At 43.5% G+C, this 16,831-nt stretch overlaps 1 protein-coding gene across 3 annotated transcripts in view; it reads right to left on the minus strand.

Moving 5' to 3' along the window:
* The window catches only part of CDH23 (cadherin related 23), a 533,292-nt gene that overhangs the window by 246,601 nt on the left and 269,860 nt on the right, over positions 1 to 16,831 (minus strand). For all 3 annotated transcript variants that reach the window (XM_065551950.1, XM_065551951.1, XM_065551952.1), the window contains one exon: positions 1,207 to 1,319. In XM_065551950.1, the coding sequence (XP_065408022.1) occupies positions 1,207 to 1,319 (113 nt within the window). The remainder of the gene's footprint in view (positions 1 to 1,206; positions 1,320 to 16,831) is intronic.

Consider the following 16,831-nt stretch of genomic DNA (forward strand, 5'->3'; position numbering starts at 1 on the left):
TTGTGTGTGTGTGTAGTGTGTTCTAATACACACACACACAAACTCTCTAGTTTTTAAACCCAAAAATCAACCCCACTCCCTCCCCGCCGAGAATCAAGGGAAAGAAGCAGGATTCCAAAGGATGATAATAGTATATTGACCGTGTAGAACTCCACAGAAAGACCCTCACCACAGGTCAAGCAGAGTAATTACATGTCATTTTCTCTCCCTGACAAAGCGCTGCCCCTACCACAGCAAGGAGGTGAGCTGTACTCTTCCAGTGCTGGCTGCCATCCTCCCAATCAATGACCTCTCTAACATGCTGATTTTTTCCACCAGCCCAGTGGAATCCACACTTTTAAATGCGTTTCCAACCCACTGGCTGGCTTGGTATTGATTTTGATTAAAGGGCTGAAATTGGAGTTGGGGGAGCAGTTCTCTGGTGGGGCCTCATGGTGTTGGAATGTTATGCTTCGATGCATTTTCATGATGAAGCCACTTTTAGCCTTTTCTTTTTAATCCTTGTACCATGCAACACAGACACACATGCAGCTTAAGGATCTGCTGGACACCAAAAATACAGGTGCCCAGTGAGATGAAAAAAAAAAAAAAGACCCATTTTTGTCATGGCAGCATGTCTCTGCCCTTCTAATTCTGTTGCATCTCACAGCCCTTACTAGCTCCATCAATACATTCCCCCTTCATTAATCCACAGCACACTGCTCATCCTGCTGCTCAAAGGGGTTGAGGCATGCAGTGTGTATGTGTCTAGCCTCCTCCCACCCCAAGGAGTACCACTGAGCCAGAACAGAGCTGTACATACACTGTAGAAGGTAGAAACCACCGTAAGAGGAATACCCCAGAGCAGAAGTTCACAGAGCTTTGGAAGGGCTAACTGAGCTAGCAGAAGTCAGGGTGAATCACAGGAAATACAACATGTTAATTCTACATCCCACTCCCCCAATCTAGGGATAATGGTGTCTGGCCCTGATGCCAGACTGGGGGGAGAGAGGTCCTGCACTGGGAATAGCAGAGGTCTTCCCTGGTGTCAGATAGGGAAACAGTAGTTCCAGTGTGCTTCTTCACTTGAAATAAGACAGTATTAAGCAGCGCAGAGCAGCAACACATTCACAGATGATCCTCTGGTTGAAGTGCCTTTCCTCTCCCTTCAGCTATGCTGACCCTTCCCCCCGTCTCCCCAAAAGGATATTGCTCTCAGTGTCTCACCTTCACTGTGAGAATGAATCCAGTGCTGTAGAAAGGGTTTTCACGGTCCAGTGGCCCATTCAGGGTTAAAGCTCCACTGATGTAGTCCAGTGCAAAGATGCTGTTGGTGTTACCTGGCAATGAAAACAAACAGGATGAGCACAAGCAGCCCATAATGCTAAAGACACAGAAACTATGGATTTAACACAGAGGAAAGCCTGATGAGACAAGCCTCTTCTCCCTACCCTCCATGCATGACTAGATCAGATGCAAAAAGCGATTTTAGAATTCAGAACTGTAGTCTGGTTTAAGACCCCCAGCCGGGTAACAGATTATACTAGTATGTGCAGACTTAAAGCATTATAAATGCATTTTAAAATTAAATGGCTGTAAATCAGTTCCTCCTTCACTTACCTACCCAATATTGGGCTCAGAACTGTGCTTTTCTTGCAAGAGCTGATAGCATCACAAACACTTCAGGCAGTGTAGGAATTTCAAAGAGTTTCTGCTAAAATGTAAATGTATTCATCATTTTTATCTCCACATCTACTCTGTTACTGACTTGGGATCTCAGACAGCATATACAGAATGACACTTTGCAGTTTACCTCTTAGCAAGCGTCGAAGTCTGAGCATAAAGCAAGAGCAGCCGCAGTGGGGCAGCTACTCCCATTACATGAAGGTGGGAGAGAAATGGTTGGACAGGGCTGGGGGTGAGCAGAGCCTTAGCTCCATCCCCCCCTCATGCACCAGCTGCGGAGCTGAGGTGGTGCAGGGTGGGAAGTATGCTGCGCTGGTGCAGCTTGTTTCTCCCCTGACGCAAAGGGGAAGCAGGGACCCAATTGGGACCTGGCCTGTTCCTGGAACAGGAACCCTTGACTTTGGGCTTGTGAGACGGTATCTTCATGGTCTAGCCCCACATGGTTTTAGGACAGAGCTAAAGCAGCACAACGAAGAGGCAAAATCCAGTTACTGAACAGGGTTTGGTTTAGACTCCTCTTCCTTTAGCTGAAGCGCTGCATTCTCATTTCCTCCACATCTCCTCGACTGAACTCTGCCATTGCCGCTGTGTCCCCTGGATGGCCGATTGCCCCTTCTCGGTGTCCCCACTTCCCTTGGGGAGTGGGCTGGACCCTCTCATTTGCTCCCATCTAGTTTGTAGATGCTCTTTGTTCCATGCCTTTGGATGCCTTTCTACAAGCTTGTAAATCTGGTATCCCCAAAGGTTACATGTGTGACTAGCCACATGTGATGCTGTCCTCAATGCCTCACTATTTTGTGCTTCATCCAGAAGAGCCTGTCCTGCTCTCATGGCAACCTGGGTCAGTTTTCTCCTTCTTTAGAAATAGTCACTGGCAGAAGGTTAACACGGTATTGCTGAGTCGTACAGCCTACTTGCCAGCAGATATTAATCAACTGAATCTCACGGGACTGGGGCTACCCTCATTATAATCTCATCTCCTTTACCTTTGTCAATTGAGACAAAAAAACCAGTTGTCACTTGGAGCCTTGGATATCTGATGCTCGCCTTGTGTGATATCCAAGAAGGAGGCTATTGAATTAATGATTATGGGCTTGCACATACATACACTCCTGCAAACCTCCCGCCCCCCCCCCACCACTTTCCCTGCACTCTCACAGTGTGTAAGAATTCCTGATCCCAAACACCAAGATAAAGAAGGAGGAGGGGGATTGTTACATTCCATCCAGCTGCAGGGGAGGGAAGAGAAAAGACACCCAACTTCTCACTACCTTTCTATGTTAAAAACTATTTGTCAATTTTCTGGAAATGCACTTCAAGAAAATTTGCCATTACAAAAGTATCCTTTCCTTAGTTCTTGACCAACTTGCTCTATTCTGATCCTGTACTCTGACTGCCTGACCTAGCCACTTTGATATCACTTTCATCATATTAATATTCCCTTACATTGGGTCATTAATGACCCATTTCCTGCTTCTAGTTACAGCTGTCTTCTCTGACTTGGTCGCAGTCTAGCTTTCAATCCTGTCAGACATTTTACCTTCCAGGAGCACCAGGAGCGAAGACAAACCAGTGACTCCTCGTTGTCCTGGACCGAGCTCTAACTCTATAATTGTACATTTCTCCTTTATAGTGGAGGGTTTACATTTTCCCTCAGACCTCCAATTACAGAGTGCCTCATGATTCTGTCCTTGGGTCCTCTTCTCTATTCCATCTGAAATGGCCCATTGATTGCGTCTGTGACAGAGTTCACAGCTTAATGAACTGTTAAGGATCTACTTACAAATATTAAATGATGTTCAGTAGCAAATCATAAAAGGTACCAACAGTTTCCACCTTGGACTTTACCTCGATGTGGTGATCACCCAACTCTACAGTCTTTCTTTTTGAGCTTATTCTCAGACCTCTCTAACTAACAGCTACTTGTCTGTCTTGATTGTCAGTTCCTGGCTATTGCATGGTTGATTAAATCCTCTTTCAGAATTGAGGGAGAGAGAAAACACCCTTGCCCCACATCATTGATCCTACTTAAACTACGACCTACTTAACCCACTGACCTCCTCTTAAGTCAAGCCAGAACTTTGTTACCTATGCTAGAAATGTTATAACGTTAGGCAAGAAAGATGCGGGAGGAGAAAAAGTTCAGGATCATTAAATATTACAGCACACATTTCAAAACATTTCTAAATTTGTCCTTAGCAGTGCTGAAATCCTTCTTCGTGCCTTAAAGCGCTTCCTATCTAGAGCTATCGAAGTAACACATCACCTTCCTTCCTAGATTTTTCTCTCTCTAATGTTTTGGGAGCCTTGGAAATCTTCAAATTTCTCCCTGCTCACCAGGATCAACCAATCATAATTAGAGATAGAAAAGGCCTACAGTATTAAGTCATCTTATCCTTGCCAGTGCCCCCCTCATCTTCACGGGATTCCTATTCATCTCCAAATCTAATCCAAAACTGTCCTCCTGATTTTCAAAGTCTTCACATACTTCATGCTACCACTCCAATTTCATATCCACCAATTCCCTGCACTCCCTATGCTTCTCCAGTCTGGGCTTCCTCCCCTATTCCTTCTCCAACAGCGGGGTAAGGAGGTGGAGTCAGGCGGCCTCATGTTTTCACTTTGTGCTGCCATCCAAGGAACTCTGTGACCTTCTTCCCCAGACACAGAGTCATTTCCTCCCTTTGAAATTTGATTGTCAGTTTTTTTCTCTTTAGTTAGGTCTGACTCAAAGTCATTTTGTGATTTCATGTTTGAAGAACAATGTATAAAAATATATCGTATTGTAGTGAAAGAAGTTTAACTCTCCTAAGATGCCAGCCATTTCCTTGGTTGCATATTGCCCTGGTAAATTATATACTGGGGTAGCCTTTGTACATTTCCCTAACATTACATGCAATAAATATATATTTTAATTTTAAAAAAATTGTCCTGCCACTAACAATCTGCCAACTGGTGCTATTGCCAACTTCAACCTCATACCAATATGTTCTAGTAGAAATGGGTCAGTGGGGCTTATTCTGAATTTGGCAGGAGCATGAAGGACCTAACAAAGTCCTACAGTTTGAGCACTGGACCCCTCATTCCAATAGTCACCGTGAATTCGGCTCACAACCAGAATCTGAGCAAACGTAAGGTGATTTTTAAGAAGAAACGGATCTTAAGGACCCTAATGCTCTCCAGCTGTGCACATCAGAGATTTTCCTTTAGCTCAGTCTTCCAAATATTGTTCAAACAAAAGACATGCATCTGATGTACTTTTGGGAGCCTTTTTGCTTACACAGAGTTGGTTGGCTCGAAAAACGGCCTTGGAGTAGGAAAGACATGTCTCCAAATTTGTCATTCAAAGTCTTTTCATAATTTTCTCTACAAAGCCTCTTCAATCATCAATTCATTAGTCCTCTGAACAATGGTCCTCCATGAAGTACTGCACCATAGAACAATTCAAATTCCTGCTCGGTGCTTCTCTTTGGAAACTGTCTCGTTAGCTTTACATTTTCAATTTCTTCATCTTTTTCATGGGGGGAAAAATAGTCATCTTTGCTTTCACTCCCCATTTGCTGTCACTCAGCCTTCCACTCTCTCCACCCTTTCTCGCTATAAAATCTCTCCTTCATCCCTTGTCCTCTCGTTATCTGTCAGTCTTTTGACCCAGTAAAAAGTCCCAGCCTGGGTTAACTGCAGTTTAGTGTGTGGCTGACTGTGCGTACTGCAACACAGGCTGATGGCTTTCAATTGGTTTGTCTGCTCCACTGCTCTAACAGCAATTACTTTCACTCCTCTTTCTCCTTTCCCTCTGTGTCTGGAAAGACAAAGAAACCATTCCAAACCACTAGGTCTCTGCATCAGCCCACTCGGAGGCAGAGGGATTCCATGGATGCAACAGAGCCACACAATGTGGAGATGCTGAGGAGCATGGATGGCAGTCTGGCATGTTGCTGCTCAGATTCCAATCGCTAGCTGCTGGACATTCACCCATGGATAAGTCTCCAATGGCCTCTGAAGCAGATAATAACTATCCAATGAAATCCTAGAGTTAGCAAGGGTTTGTCTCTTTATTATATAATGTTGGCAAGTGACTCACCCATAGACTGCCATATTCAGACACAGTTGGAGATCCGGTGCCAGTGTTCTTTGCATTGCTCTATGCCACTATCTCAATCTAACAATGGCTGACAAAGACATCCGGAGCCTGTTTCATGGCGCTCTGAACTCTGATCCTGTCGGCTGCTCTCAGTGCTGCCTGCCTGTCCAAAGATCCCTGGTTCTTTTGGCCCTGCCTTGCTGCTCAGACCGGTGTTACCTGCCTGTATTATGCTACCTGCACAGTCATGTCCTTCTGACCCTGGTCTTGTCTGACTGATGCTGCTAGTGCTACTCATCCTATCCTGCCTCCCTGACCCTGTCTAATGGGTGTGCCAATACAACGAATTGCTGTTCCTCTGATGACTATATTGTTGAAGCAGCACTGTAATACCCAGACATGAGAGAGAACACAGTGGATACACAGAATCCTCTCTAGTGTATTTTAAACGGAGCAGATCTACCAAGATAATTCTGTTGCTCGGAGGCTGTAAGATGGAGCAGGCTTTTCATTCTGTGTTATTGCTATCTTAGAGTGCAGTACACAAACCCTTTGTGACCCAGACAGAGAATATCAGCACCTGAAACTGAAACTTCACCTGATACGGAATGATCATATGAATATTTGAAAGCAACGTGTTCAAAGTGGACTTCTCTTCAGGGGGAAATTGTACTGTTCAAAGCCTCTCTCCACAGCCCTCTCTGCTATATTTCTCTCAACATTTTGTGCCACAACCGTCACACAACACACTCACTTGTAAACAAAAATTCCAGTACCATTTAATGTACCAGCCAGAGAGCTAGCTTTCCTCTGCTGTATCCCTACTCCAACCAGGGAATTAAGTCATCACAAATAGGTTCAGGAATCACTAACAGGTAGCAGGTATCAGAGGGGTAGCCGTGTTAGTATGAATCTGTAAAAAGCAACAGAGGGTCTTGTGGCACCTTTAAGACTAACAGAAGTATTGGGAGCATAAGCTTTCGTGGGTAAGAACCTCACTTCTTCAGATGCAAGTAACGGAAATCTCCAGAGGCAGGTATAAATCAGTATGGAGATAACAAGGTTAGTTCAATCAGGGAGGGTGAGGTGCTCTGCTAGCAGTTGAGGTGTGGACACCAAGGGAGGAGAAACTGCTTCTGTAGTTGGATAGCCATTCACAGTCTTTGTTTAATCCTGATCTGATGGTGTCAAATTTGCAAATGAACTGGAGCTCAGCAGTTTCTCTTTGGAGTCTGGTCCTGAAGTTTTTTTTGCTGTAAGATGACAAACCTCGATGCCAACTCTGCCCACATATCTACACCAGCAACACCATCACAGGACCTAACCAGATCAGCTACAACATCACCGGCTCATTCACCTGCACGTCCACCAATGTTATATATGCCATCATGTGCCAGCAATGCCCCTCTGCTATGTACATTGGCCAAACTGGACAGTCACTACGCAAGAGGATAAATGGACACAAGTCAGATATCAGGAATGGCAATATACAAAAACCTGTAGGAGAACACTTCAACCTCCCTGGCCACACAATAGCAGATGTAAAGGTAGCCATCTTACAGCAAAAAAACTTCAGGACCAGACTCCAAAGAGAAACTGCTGAGCTCCAGTTCATTTGCAAATTTGGCACCATCAGATCAGGATTAAACAAAGACTGTGAATGGCTATCCAACTACAGAAGAAGTTTCTCCTCCCTTGGTGTCCACACCTCAACTGCTAGCAGAGCACTTCACTCTCCCTGATTGAACTAACCTCGTTATCTCCATACTGATTTATACCTGCCTCTGGAGATTTCCGTTACTTGCATCTGAAGAAGTGAGGTTCTTACCCACGAAAGCTTATGCTCCCAATACTTCTGTTAGTCTTAAAGGTGCCACAAGACCCTCTGTTGCTTTTAACAGGTAGCAGGTTCACTATTAACACATTTCCACTAGCTATGAGATAGTCTGTTCCAAAGCTATGAAGAACTTTTGAAAAAAGAGCTGCTATCTAATCTCTGACACATCAGTTCTGCAAGGGGTCTTCAAACCCACTCTCTGGCTTGTGCTCTCCCATGGCTGCACCTAGGAATGAATCAGGAGTGCTGGCCTAGGTCTAACTCTGGACTAAACAGAAACAGGAAGAAACAAAACCTGAGAAGGACCAAAGCCCCCAGTACCATTAGCACTTTGAAATGAGCCTGACAGCCACCCAGCTGCTTTCCCTGCAAAGTGCTGGAGAGCTCATAATAAGAAACTGCTCATTCTGCCTGTGAGCAGAGCATCTATCATAGGCAGGAGCAATTCTGGCTCAGTCAGACTGAGCTGGCAAATTTCAGGAACTGATGGGTCCTTCAGCAAAAGACTGAACGGGATTCTTATACTCCTGATGGGCAACAGAGATCCTTACCCGTCCTGGGAAGGGCACCTCCCTTTCTTCCTCCCCTACACTGAAACACAAATGAAAACCCGCTGACCTGGAAGAGGTCAGGGGTGGAGCAGAGTACAGCCCAGGAGGGCAGACTGAATGGCTCAGAGGGGAGAGCAAAGCAGTGAGAGGAAATCTAGGGGATCCAGTTGAGGTAAGAGGCAAAGAGGAATAAAAGGAGGGGTGGTCAAAGAGGTTGGAGCAAGAATTAAAACGGAGTGTAAGATTTAAAAAAACATATATTTTGAAGAAGTGGTGGTAAAATAGCTCAGGGTGGAATGAAGAATCTGAAAAATAAAATAGTTACAGAAAATAATATATTGAAATTTGAAAAGTGTAAAATAGGCAAATAGAGACACTGAAAGACAGGGAAGAAAAGATGCATTAAGTTATAGAAGAAAAAGGGACGTGCATAAACAGAAGAGACAGACTTCCATAGTAAATAAAACTGTACTAAATCTCTCCGTGGGTTCCATGGCAGTCTGTCTGAGGCATGACACAAGATTTCATAAGAGGGCCTTCAAAACCTAGAGTGAGCCCTGCCCACTTTTCCAAAGCCCAGACCACGTGCTAACTTTGCAACATACGCATTTTAACTGGAGTGAGCTTCACAAGAACCAAGGTCAGCTCCCTGCTCTGGCACCGGCTTCCCTGTGTGATCTGGAGCAAGTCATTTATTCTCTCTGTGCATCGGTTCCCCATCTGTACAATGGGGAGGATAGTACTTCCCTACCTCACCAGGCAGATGTGAGGATAAATACATTAAAAGACTAAGAGGCCCACAAATACAATGGTAATGGGAACCATATAGTACCTTAGAGAGTCAAGGTGGGTGAGGTAATATCTTTTATTGGACCAACTTCTGTTGGTGAAAGAGACAAGCTTTCAAGCTACACAGAACTCTTCTTCAGGTCTGTGTAGCTCGAAAGCTTGTCTCTCTCACCAATAGAAGTTGGTCCAATAAAAGATATTACCTCACCAACCTTGTCCCTCTAATATCCTGGGACCAACACAGCTACAACACTGCAAACACATAATACCTTAGACAGATATATGCAATCAGCACCATTGCTACTAAATCCTTCATGTATCATTTTGTTTTTCTTGGTCTATAAGAATTTTTCCGGTAGGGTATGGAGATTTAAAAAGACAAGAACAAGGATCAGGTCAATCTGGTTAAAATATAAGTCACCTTTGGGAATTGTCAGTTATAAATCCTATCCAACTCATGAGTTCCTTTCATCACCTGGGGTGAGGAAAAGTGAGATGAAGAGAAAAGAGCAGGAAGGAAGCCAGATCAGGAGCAGCAGGGCTATATCACAATAGCAAAATTTCAGGTCTCTTCTGGTCTCATTGTGAAGAATGGGTCTTGGTATAGATGCCATTTTGGAGAAACAATGATATAAAGTGGGATTTTGTAGGTAAGGACCATGATTTTTAATACCTTCTGCTGACTCTCTCAGTTTAAAGATGCTATTTAAAAATACAGGGCTGACTCCAGAAAAAGGAGAAAGATATTGAAGTCTCCTCCCCGCCTCCTTTGCTATTGGTAGCTCATTACTTTTCAAATTATGCACACAGAGAAAGATTTGGCTCCTCTCCATCTTTAATTAAGTACTGCCTCTGAGCCAGCACTGTCCAACCCTCTATGCCTAGGTGAATGCTCCAACAGTCCCCCTGTGAAGGGACATTTGTGGCTGAGAGATGCATTGTCAGAATGGTGGAGACTTGCCGAGCCACTGAACTTGGAGTGAATGACTTTCATGAGATGTGAAAGGGGAACCCATCACACTCCTTGTGCTGGATAATTTATTAATCAAAATGTGCTCCGTCAGGGCTCCTCTGCACTGAAATAGATGCTGTTGGATGTGGTTCATAGAGTCGGCAACAGACACAGTTATCATTATATAAATAGTCCATCAGCTGCTTTGACCACCTCACTGCTTTTCACCTTGAGTTTTTGCCCCCATGCAATATGGAGACAAGTGCTTCAGGGCAGCTTCTCTTCTGTCTTCATAAACACATCCATAACCTATCAGTAAGAGCATTCCTCGGTCTCTGCCCCCACTCAGTTTTGAAGGAAACAAGACATTTCCGAAGGGAAGAGGATTACATTGTGTTCTTTATTTCATATACTACACCCTCAGGAACAGAGATTATAAATTCATCATCTCCAGTTCTAGAAAAAAGCATGTGTTCTCCTTGATCTAGAATCAGATTACTGTTTGTTTCTAGAAACACTGATTCCTGCCATGGCACTCAACTCTAGATTGGGAATTCTGTAGAAACCCCCCCAACACACACACTCTTCTAGAACCAGCAATTTTGGTACCTTGTCTGAGGGAGAGTTAATTCACCTGTTCTAACACAACAGATCCACAATTTCTAATCTTGTGGTTTCTAAAAAGAATAACTCTTCCTTGCAACAAGCACAGGTAAAATGTACCTTGTACAGTCACAGGTACACACAAGGACCAATTCTACCATCTGATATACAGACACAATTCCCATTAAAGTTAATAGGAGCTGCAGTCATATATTGGAGAGAAGAATAAAGTCCATAGATTCTAAAGATATTGGATTTCTGAGCTAATCATAGTTGAGGCGATGATTTTGGAATGGAAATTTTTAACAAATTTCACAGCAGAGGTGTGGAAGAAAAAACCTATAAGTCACAGAAAGGTCACCAAATAATGTAGTTTTCAGTACTCAACATATACAAGAGTAGAGTGGGGGTGCTGAAAGGTGAGTCCACAGGTGCCTAGCACACCAGGGCACAGTACCACTCAGGTTTGGCCCTGCCATCACTCCATAAATGGAGACAAGGGGCCAAGTCGGAGAGGCACTGTGACCCAGTCACAAGGGTGCAATTCCACTCCTAATCAAATGCATTTCCCCAGCCATTTCCAAATCAGGGGGAGCCCAATTTCATGGACTTTATCCACATTCACGATTTCCATGACCACCATAACCTCTGTGACAAAATTGTAGTCCCAATCATTGTTTATCATTGTAAGGTGCTGGCTGTTCTCCAGCCCACAAAGGACCTAGTGACAAACCCAGGGTCTCTTTCCAGGCAGAGTTTTATTTTCCAAATGTAGGAAAAACACAAACAACCCTTCTTAAGCTACAGCTCTCAGGGGATTTTCCCCTTTGCCTCTCTCAGTCCTTCCTGCTTCAGGGCCTGGTGCAGGTTCTTCCTTGTCTTTTTCACTAAACACCACATCCCAGGGCTTTATCCCTGAAGGCCCTTTTTCCTCAGTGGGTTCCCACTGTCTTGCCTCCCAGGGAACTCTCACTAGGAAGCTCCTATTGCTCTGCCCTCCTTATTGACAGCCTGATTCTTTATAGTCCCATGTGCTTTCACGCTCTCTTAACTGGCTAAACTGAGAGCACCTGTTCTTGCACAGGAGCTACTTCATTTAAACAGGCCAGCCACCCTGTGCCAATCATATTCAAGGATTCTGAATCCCAAACCACAATATTCTTTTACAAGCACACATTAGAATTCAGCTGATGTCTAGAACTGAAGGTAAATAACCAGCATGGCTTTGGACCCTGGACCTGCTTTGCAATCTTGGGTATCACATTTACACGCTTTCATGCAAAATCTAGACTGCTGGCATCCAGAGTGGATGAAGAAATCTTGAGACTGTTACATTAATTATGTCGTCTCAGGAGATTTTTTTGCCTTTCCCTGTAGTCACTTTTGCTTTATCTGGAGATAGGTTTGTGAAATTTGTGGACAACTCTATATGGAGGTATCCACTCTTCCTCCCCAACACGGGTACACATAACACCATGATAAGTATAGTACAACCCCTCAAAGGTGTTACTTCAGGGAGAGATGACAACATAGCAGTCATGGATTGACTACGGTTGTGACATCATTGTTTTGAAACAACACCTTAATGGGTGGCATTTCATTAGAGGCATCGTTCAATATGGTAGGCTTACATATCCAAATATGCATCTAAAAGATTTTAAGAATCAAGACCAATAGGTCTTTCTCCTCCTCTAACCTCCATGATTCCATAAACTGAATGCAATGAAAACCTATTGCCGGAAAGCTGTACTCATTTGCTCAGTCCAGAAGCCTGAAAGTTCCCTGAGAAATTATCATCATGAATGAACTTGCAGAACTCAGGTACAAATAAAATATTACCTTTTACAATGGGCTGTTTGTGTCCTCTGCCGGTGGCAGTCACCATGATGTGTGTGACGCTAATATAAGAGATTATGAAAGAGTACACCAGTGTGGTATAAGAAAGTATTAACCAGTTCAAACTTGTTTCAACCACATTTTAACAGTAAGAAACAATTTAATGAGAAATATTCACACCACTTTGTAGTGATACAACACAAGATTCCATTCAGTTCTGTTCTATTTCCCTCTTAGTACAACACAATTTTCTCTCATTCCCAAAGGATGACCATAACTCATAAATGTTCATTTCACCCTTTTATTTAGCCTCCTGTTTAACTTGCAGAGGGCTTCATCCAAGTAAACAGGGAGCAGAAGGCAAATATAGTCCCAAAGAGAGCATGTTCCTTGTACATTTGGACTTTCATGCATTTATAGCTTGACTGGAGTTTATAGCATGAATTTTCACAACCCCGCATACAAAAGAAACACACACATTAAACTGCGGGGGGGATTTTTATGCAGATTGTTTCTGCACTGGACTTCTGAGGTTCACAAAATATCCCTCATTCCCCACCTCTGGCAGCAAACATACTCCCATACAGGGACTTATGGATGGGTTTCACTTCCACATACCCAACAGCTGCTTCCTGCTGACATCAGAAGCCATACAGGGGGCCATTTGACTCAACATAACCCCCAGATGGCATTTCTACCTTTGTCATTGCTTCTTTGGATACATTTTTAACATAAATAAATCCACTTCCTTGCTATCTTTCTGGAAACTCTTCCAGTCAAGGCCTGAGTAAAAACATAAGAACTCTTCTATTTTTCGTAGTCCCCTGAAACATATACAGACATTGCAATCCCACTGTGATTCAGTCTTCAATATTTTAAATGTTTCTTCTGCATGTGTGTTGTTTTTAAATAAAAATAACAAAAAAGCCAGAATCCAACATCCCAACTCTCTACTGAGGGATCTGACTTTTAAAATGGAATGATGATTATTTCTATTTGGGTCACTGTGTAATTATTTGCATCTTGCCCACCTAGTACAATATAACTTCACACAATTTAGACTAAAAATTCTTTAGGGAAGGGGGAAAAAAACATTTTAATGTAGCTCTCTGCCTTGACTACTGAAAAAGTGCAGTCTCTCTCCAATCCAGATGGTGTGCACACACTCCTCTTTTTTGTCACTCAGTGTTTCTCCTTTTCTAAGTTCTTCAATTCCTGGTAGAGTAGTTGTGATATATTCAATAAAAAAGTGTGGGGTACTGCCTGGTATTATTTCCCATTAAACTTGCAATCAACTGGCCCTATGCCAACACCAAACCCCTTTCTAGATGCAGACTTCAGCCCCACTTCTCCCTCCAAAAAAGCCTGCCAGCCCCTTTCACACTCTTTTCAGTCATTTCCCAAACTAATGCTGACTTATAGTTTTAATTACTGAAGCCCATTTGCTGGGGAAGCACTTTGAAATGAAAGCAGCTATTATAAAAGCCATATTTACTATGATTGTTCCTGGATTGACAGCAGGCCAAAGTAAGATGCCAAAGTAACAACACAGCCTGTTGGTTCACAGCACCAGAGAAACACCCAAGCCACCTAGTAAACTAGGGCCAGAGCATCAGCCGTCACCTCACCCTCACACTCAGTCACATTCTCTTGCTTTGGCGGTGTGGAAAAACCGCCTTCAATCAATAATTCGGTGTGAGGTGTATTTCTACATATGAGCAGGTCTTCCTACAAAAAGGTTCTGCTCTGATCACACAAATCACATAGGAAGTCCTTCCCTGGCAGGTATAATTTGAGAAGACTTTAACATACTGGTAATTTGGAGTGATTTGAATATGGGGAAAAAGCCAGCACAATTTAGGCCAACCAACAATGGATATATTAAACTGATCGGTCTTATTTCCAGGACATGCTGTCCCTTCTAAAGTCCAGTTTAGGGACTTGGGGGGGGGGGGGGGCGGCGGCAGATTTTTAAAGGTATTGAGACACCTAAAGATGCAGATGGGTGCCTATTGGGATTTACCAAGGGAAGGCTAAACAACCTCCTAATCTGGGGATGAGAGAGATTATTTGGCTAAATGACTGACTTAAAAACCTGCACAACAACTGGAAAATACGGGGGCTTGAGTTCTATTTGCCTTTGGAGAAAGGTGCTGCATGAGCTACTGCATGATTTTAAAACTATTATTCTTCAATAGTACAAGAAGCAGGGGATGCACTACTTTCAAGCAATATCCACACTGTTTCTGTATCAAGGGCTTCTATTTAGTTGGACAAACACAGCATCATATTTTTTAATTCACACTTCCCTTAGAGTACAACAGCGTTAATTAAAAGGGGAGGGGAATGTTTTTTTCCCCAAAAATTTAGCAAATTTCATAAAAATCAACTTTAAAAACAATGTTCTAAAGGTTTCACAAAATCTCTAAGCCTCACCAGCTCCCTGCAGCCCTGGGCCTCGTTCTTCTACTGTCTTCTACAAAGGCTCTTCAAGTACAGAGAAAGGCATATTGATTGTCCTTGTGTAATCTCCCTGCTGTCCATCCATCACTGAACCTGAAATTTGTCAATCACATGGAGATTGACACTTTGACATCATTGGTAGCTGCTGCTTTTCCAGAGCCTATGAATCCTTCTGTCTGATTTAACTCTTTGGTGTCGACCCTTACGGTACAAGTCGGTCCTATGTATGTGCATCCAGAGTCCTGCATCTCTATATGATATTAAGATAAAAGTTCTGTGCAGATTTTTTTATTTTAAGATCAACTTGAAAACAAAGTGAAAGGGTTTTTTTCAAGGGAGGAGCAAAAGGGGTGGATTAATTAGGAACAGGCATGTTGGACTTACTTTCACCTGTGGAGACCTGGGTTCAAAAGTCAAGCCTTGAGTAACCTGTGAAAATGGGCTTGATTTGGGTAATTGGAATCAAGCCCACCTTACAGGCTTTGACTCTTTAAAACCAAGTCTCAACTGGGCAGGTTCAATCTTTTTGGTTTCCAACATATCCTTCCTCTGCTCGTAAGGCCACCTCCCTCTGACATCACATCACAGGCCTGGATTTCCTCCATTCCACATAACAATTATCACAGAGATGGGGCACAGTGGTCTTTATTCTCCTGCAACTCCTTCCACTCTCTGATGGGGGGAGACAGTTGGCTACTCTTTTGAGACGTGTAGGGAGACTACCAAACAGGGACACCATTCCAAGCTGTTTTCTGAGTGTGTGGTACGTGTCTTCCCAATAGGCCAGCAGAGATTGACACAGTCCCAATTCCCATTACAGCTTCCCCCCCTCCCCCTCCCCCCATCTCTTCTATAATTTCCTAGCAATCACAGAAGGGTGTCAGATCCAGCCATTTAGAGGAGGAGGAGTCAGGAACACTTACAACCCCCCAGTCCAGAAGATCTCATGAAGTTCTGGAGCAGTTATGCGATATCCCAGATGATCTCAGGAGAAGAGGAAATGTATAAAGAGATGGTAAATGGGATGATGGGAGGGAGGAACCGAAGCATGTAGAGAAGAGAGGGAAATATTCTTGTGAGATTTCCGCCAGTATGGTTCTGATGCTCCAATCCAGATCCTGAATGGGGCTATGTCTCAGGGGGGAACCCAAATCCTAAATATTAACCTTTTGCAGGGAGTGTCTAGATCCAAACATTGTCACCTGGACCCATCCCTGATTTTAGCAAGCCGGGGGGCTGACTAGCTGAATGGCAGATGTTGGAGGTTTGAGAACTGGTTTACTGCATTCTCCTAGTCACAATGAACATTGGTAGTCTGGGTTCTGCATATTTATTTCAGACCTCTCTGTCAAGGGTGATTCCCCACTCTGGCACTTCGAGTGCAGAAGGTAGGGGCCCGCAAGGATTCTAAAAATTAATACTAACCACTCCAGGCTTATATTAAACTCCCAAGGTTACAGGTTCTCTCTGACCTTGGATGGGTAGATGTTGCCACCACCCAAATGTAAAAAAACCCCTTTTGAGAACCCAGAAATGTGCACTTGGGAATTCCTTCCTGTGGGGTACCCTCAAGCCCTTTCACCCCCTTCCCCTCTCCGGGGAAGAGCTGAAAAAGAAAAACAAAGGAAATCAGCTGTTGCCACCAACATATGCAATAATTGTGCAATAGCATATTGCACAAACCTCTTAGGGACACAAAAATTCAATCCTGTTCTTGAAAAGGGTAAATTCAAGAAAATACATCTGGAACTTAGGCTATTTTCTAGATCAAAAACCAAAAACAAAAAACCTCTTACAAAAATTAAGCATCAAGATAGCTTCTTGAGGTTCATCTTAAGGGTTACAAGCAAAAGAAAAGCACCTGGGGTTAGCACTGAGGAATCCACAAGCTAATAAGAAATAAAAGAATTAACCCTAATTGCGTCTTCCTAGACCTTCCCTGACTTATTACATATCAGGGGTTTCAGATAAGCAACCTCTAGGTATGATCTCATCGTTCCTCCGTACCTTGCTTAAAGCTTCCTACATCATAGTTCAGCCTGGTTCCTGCT

The sequence above is a fragment of the Chrysemys picta genome, chromosome 7 (assembly GCF_011386835.1).
Source record: "Chrysemys picta bellii isolate R12L10 chromosome 7, ASM1138683v2, whole genome shotgun sequence".
Classification (NCBI taxonomy): Eukaryota; Metazoa; Chordata; order Testudines; family Emydidae; genus Chrysemys; species Chrysemys picta.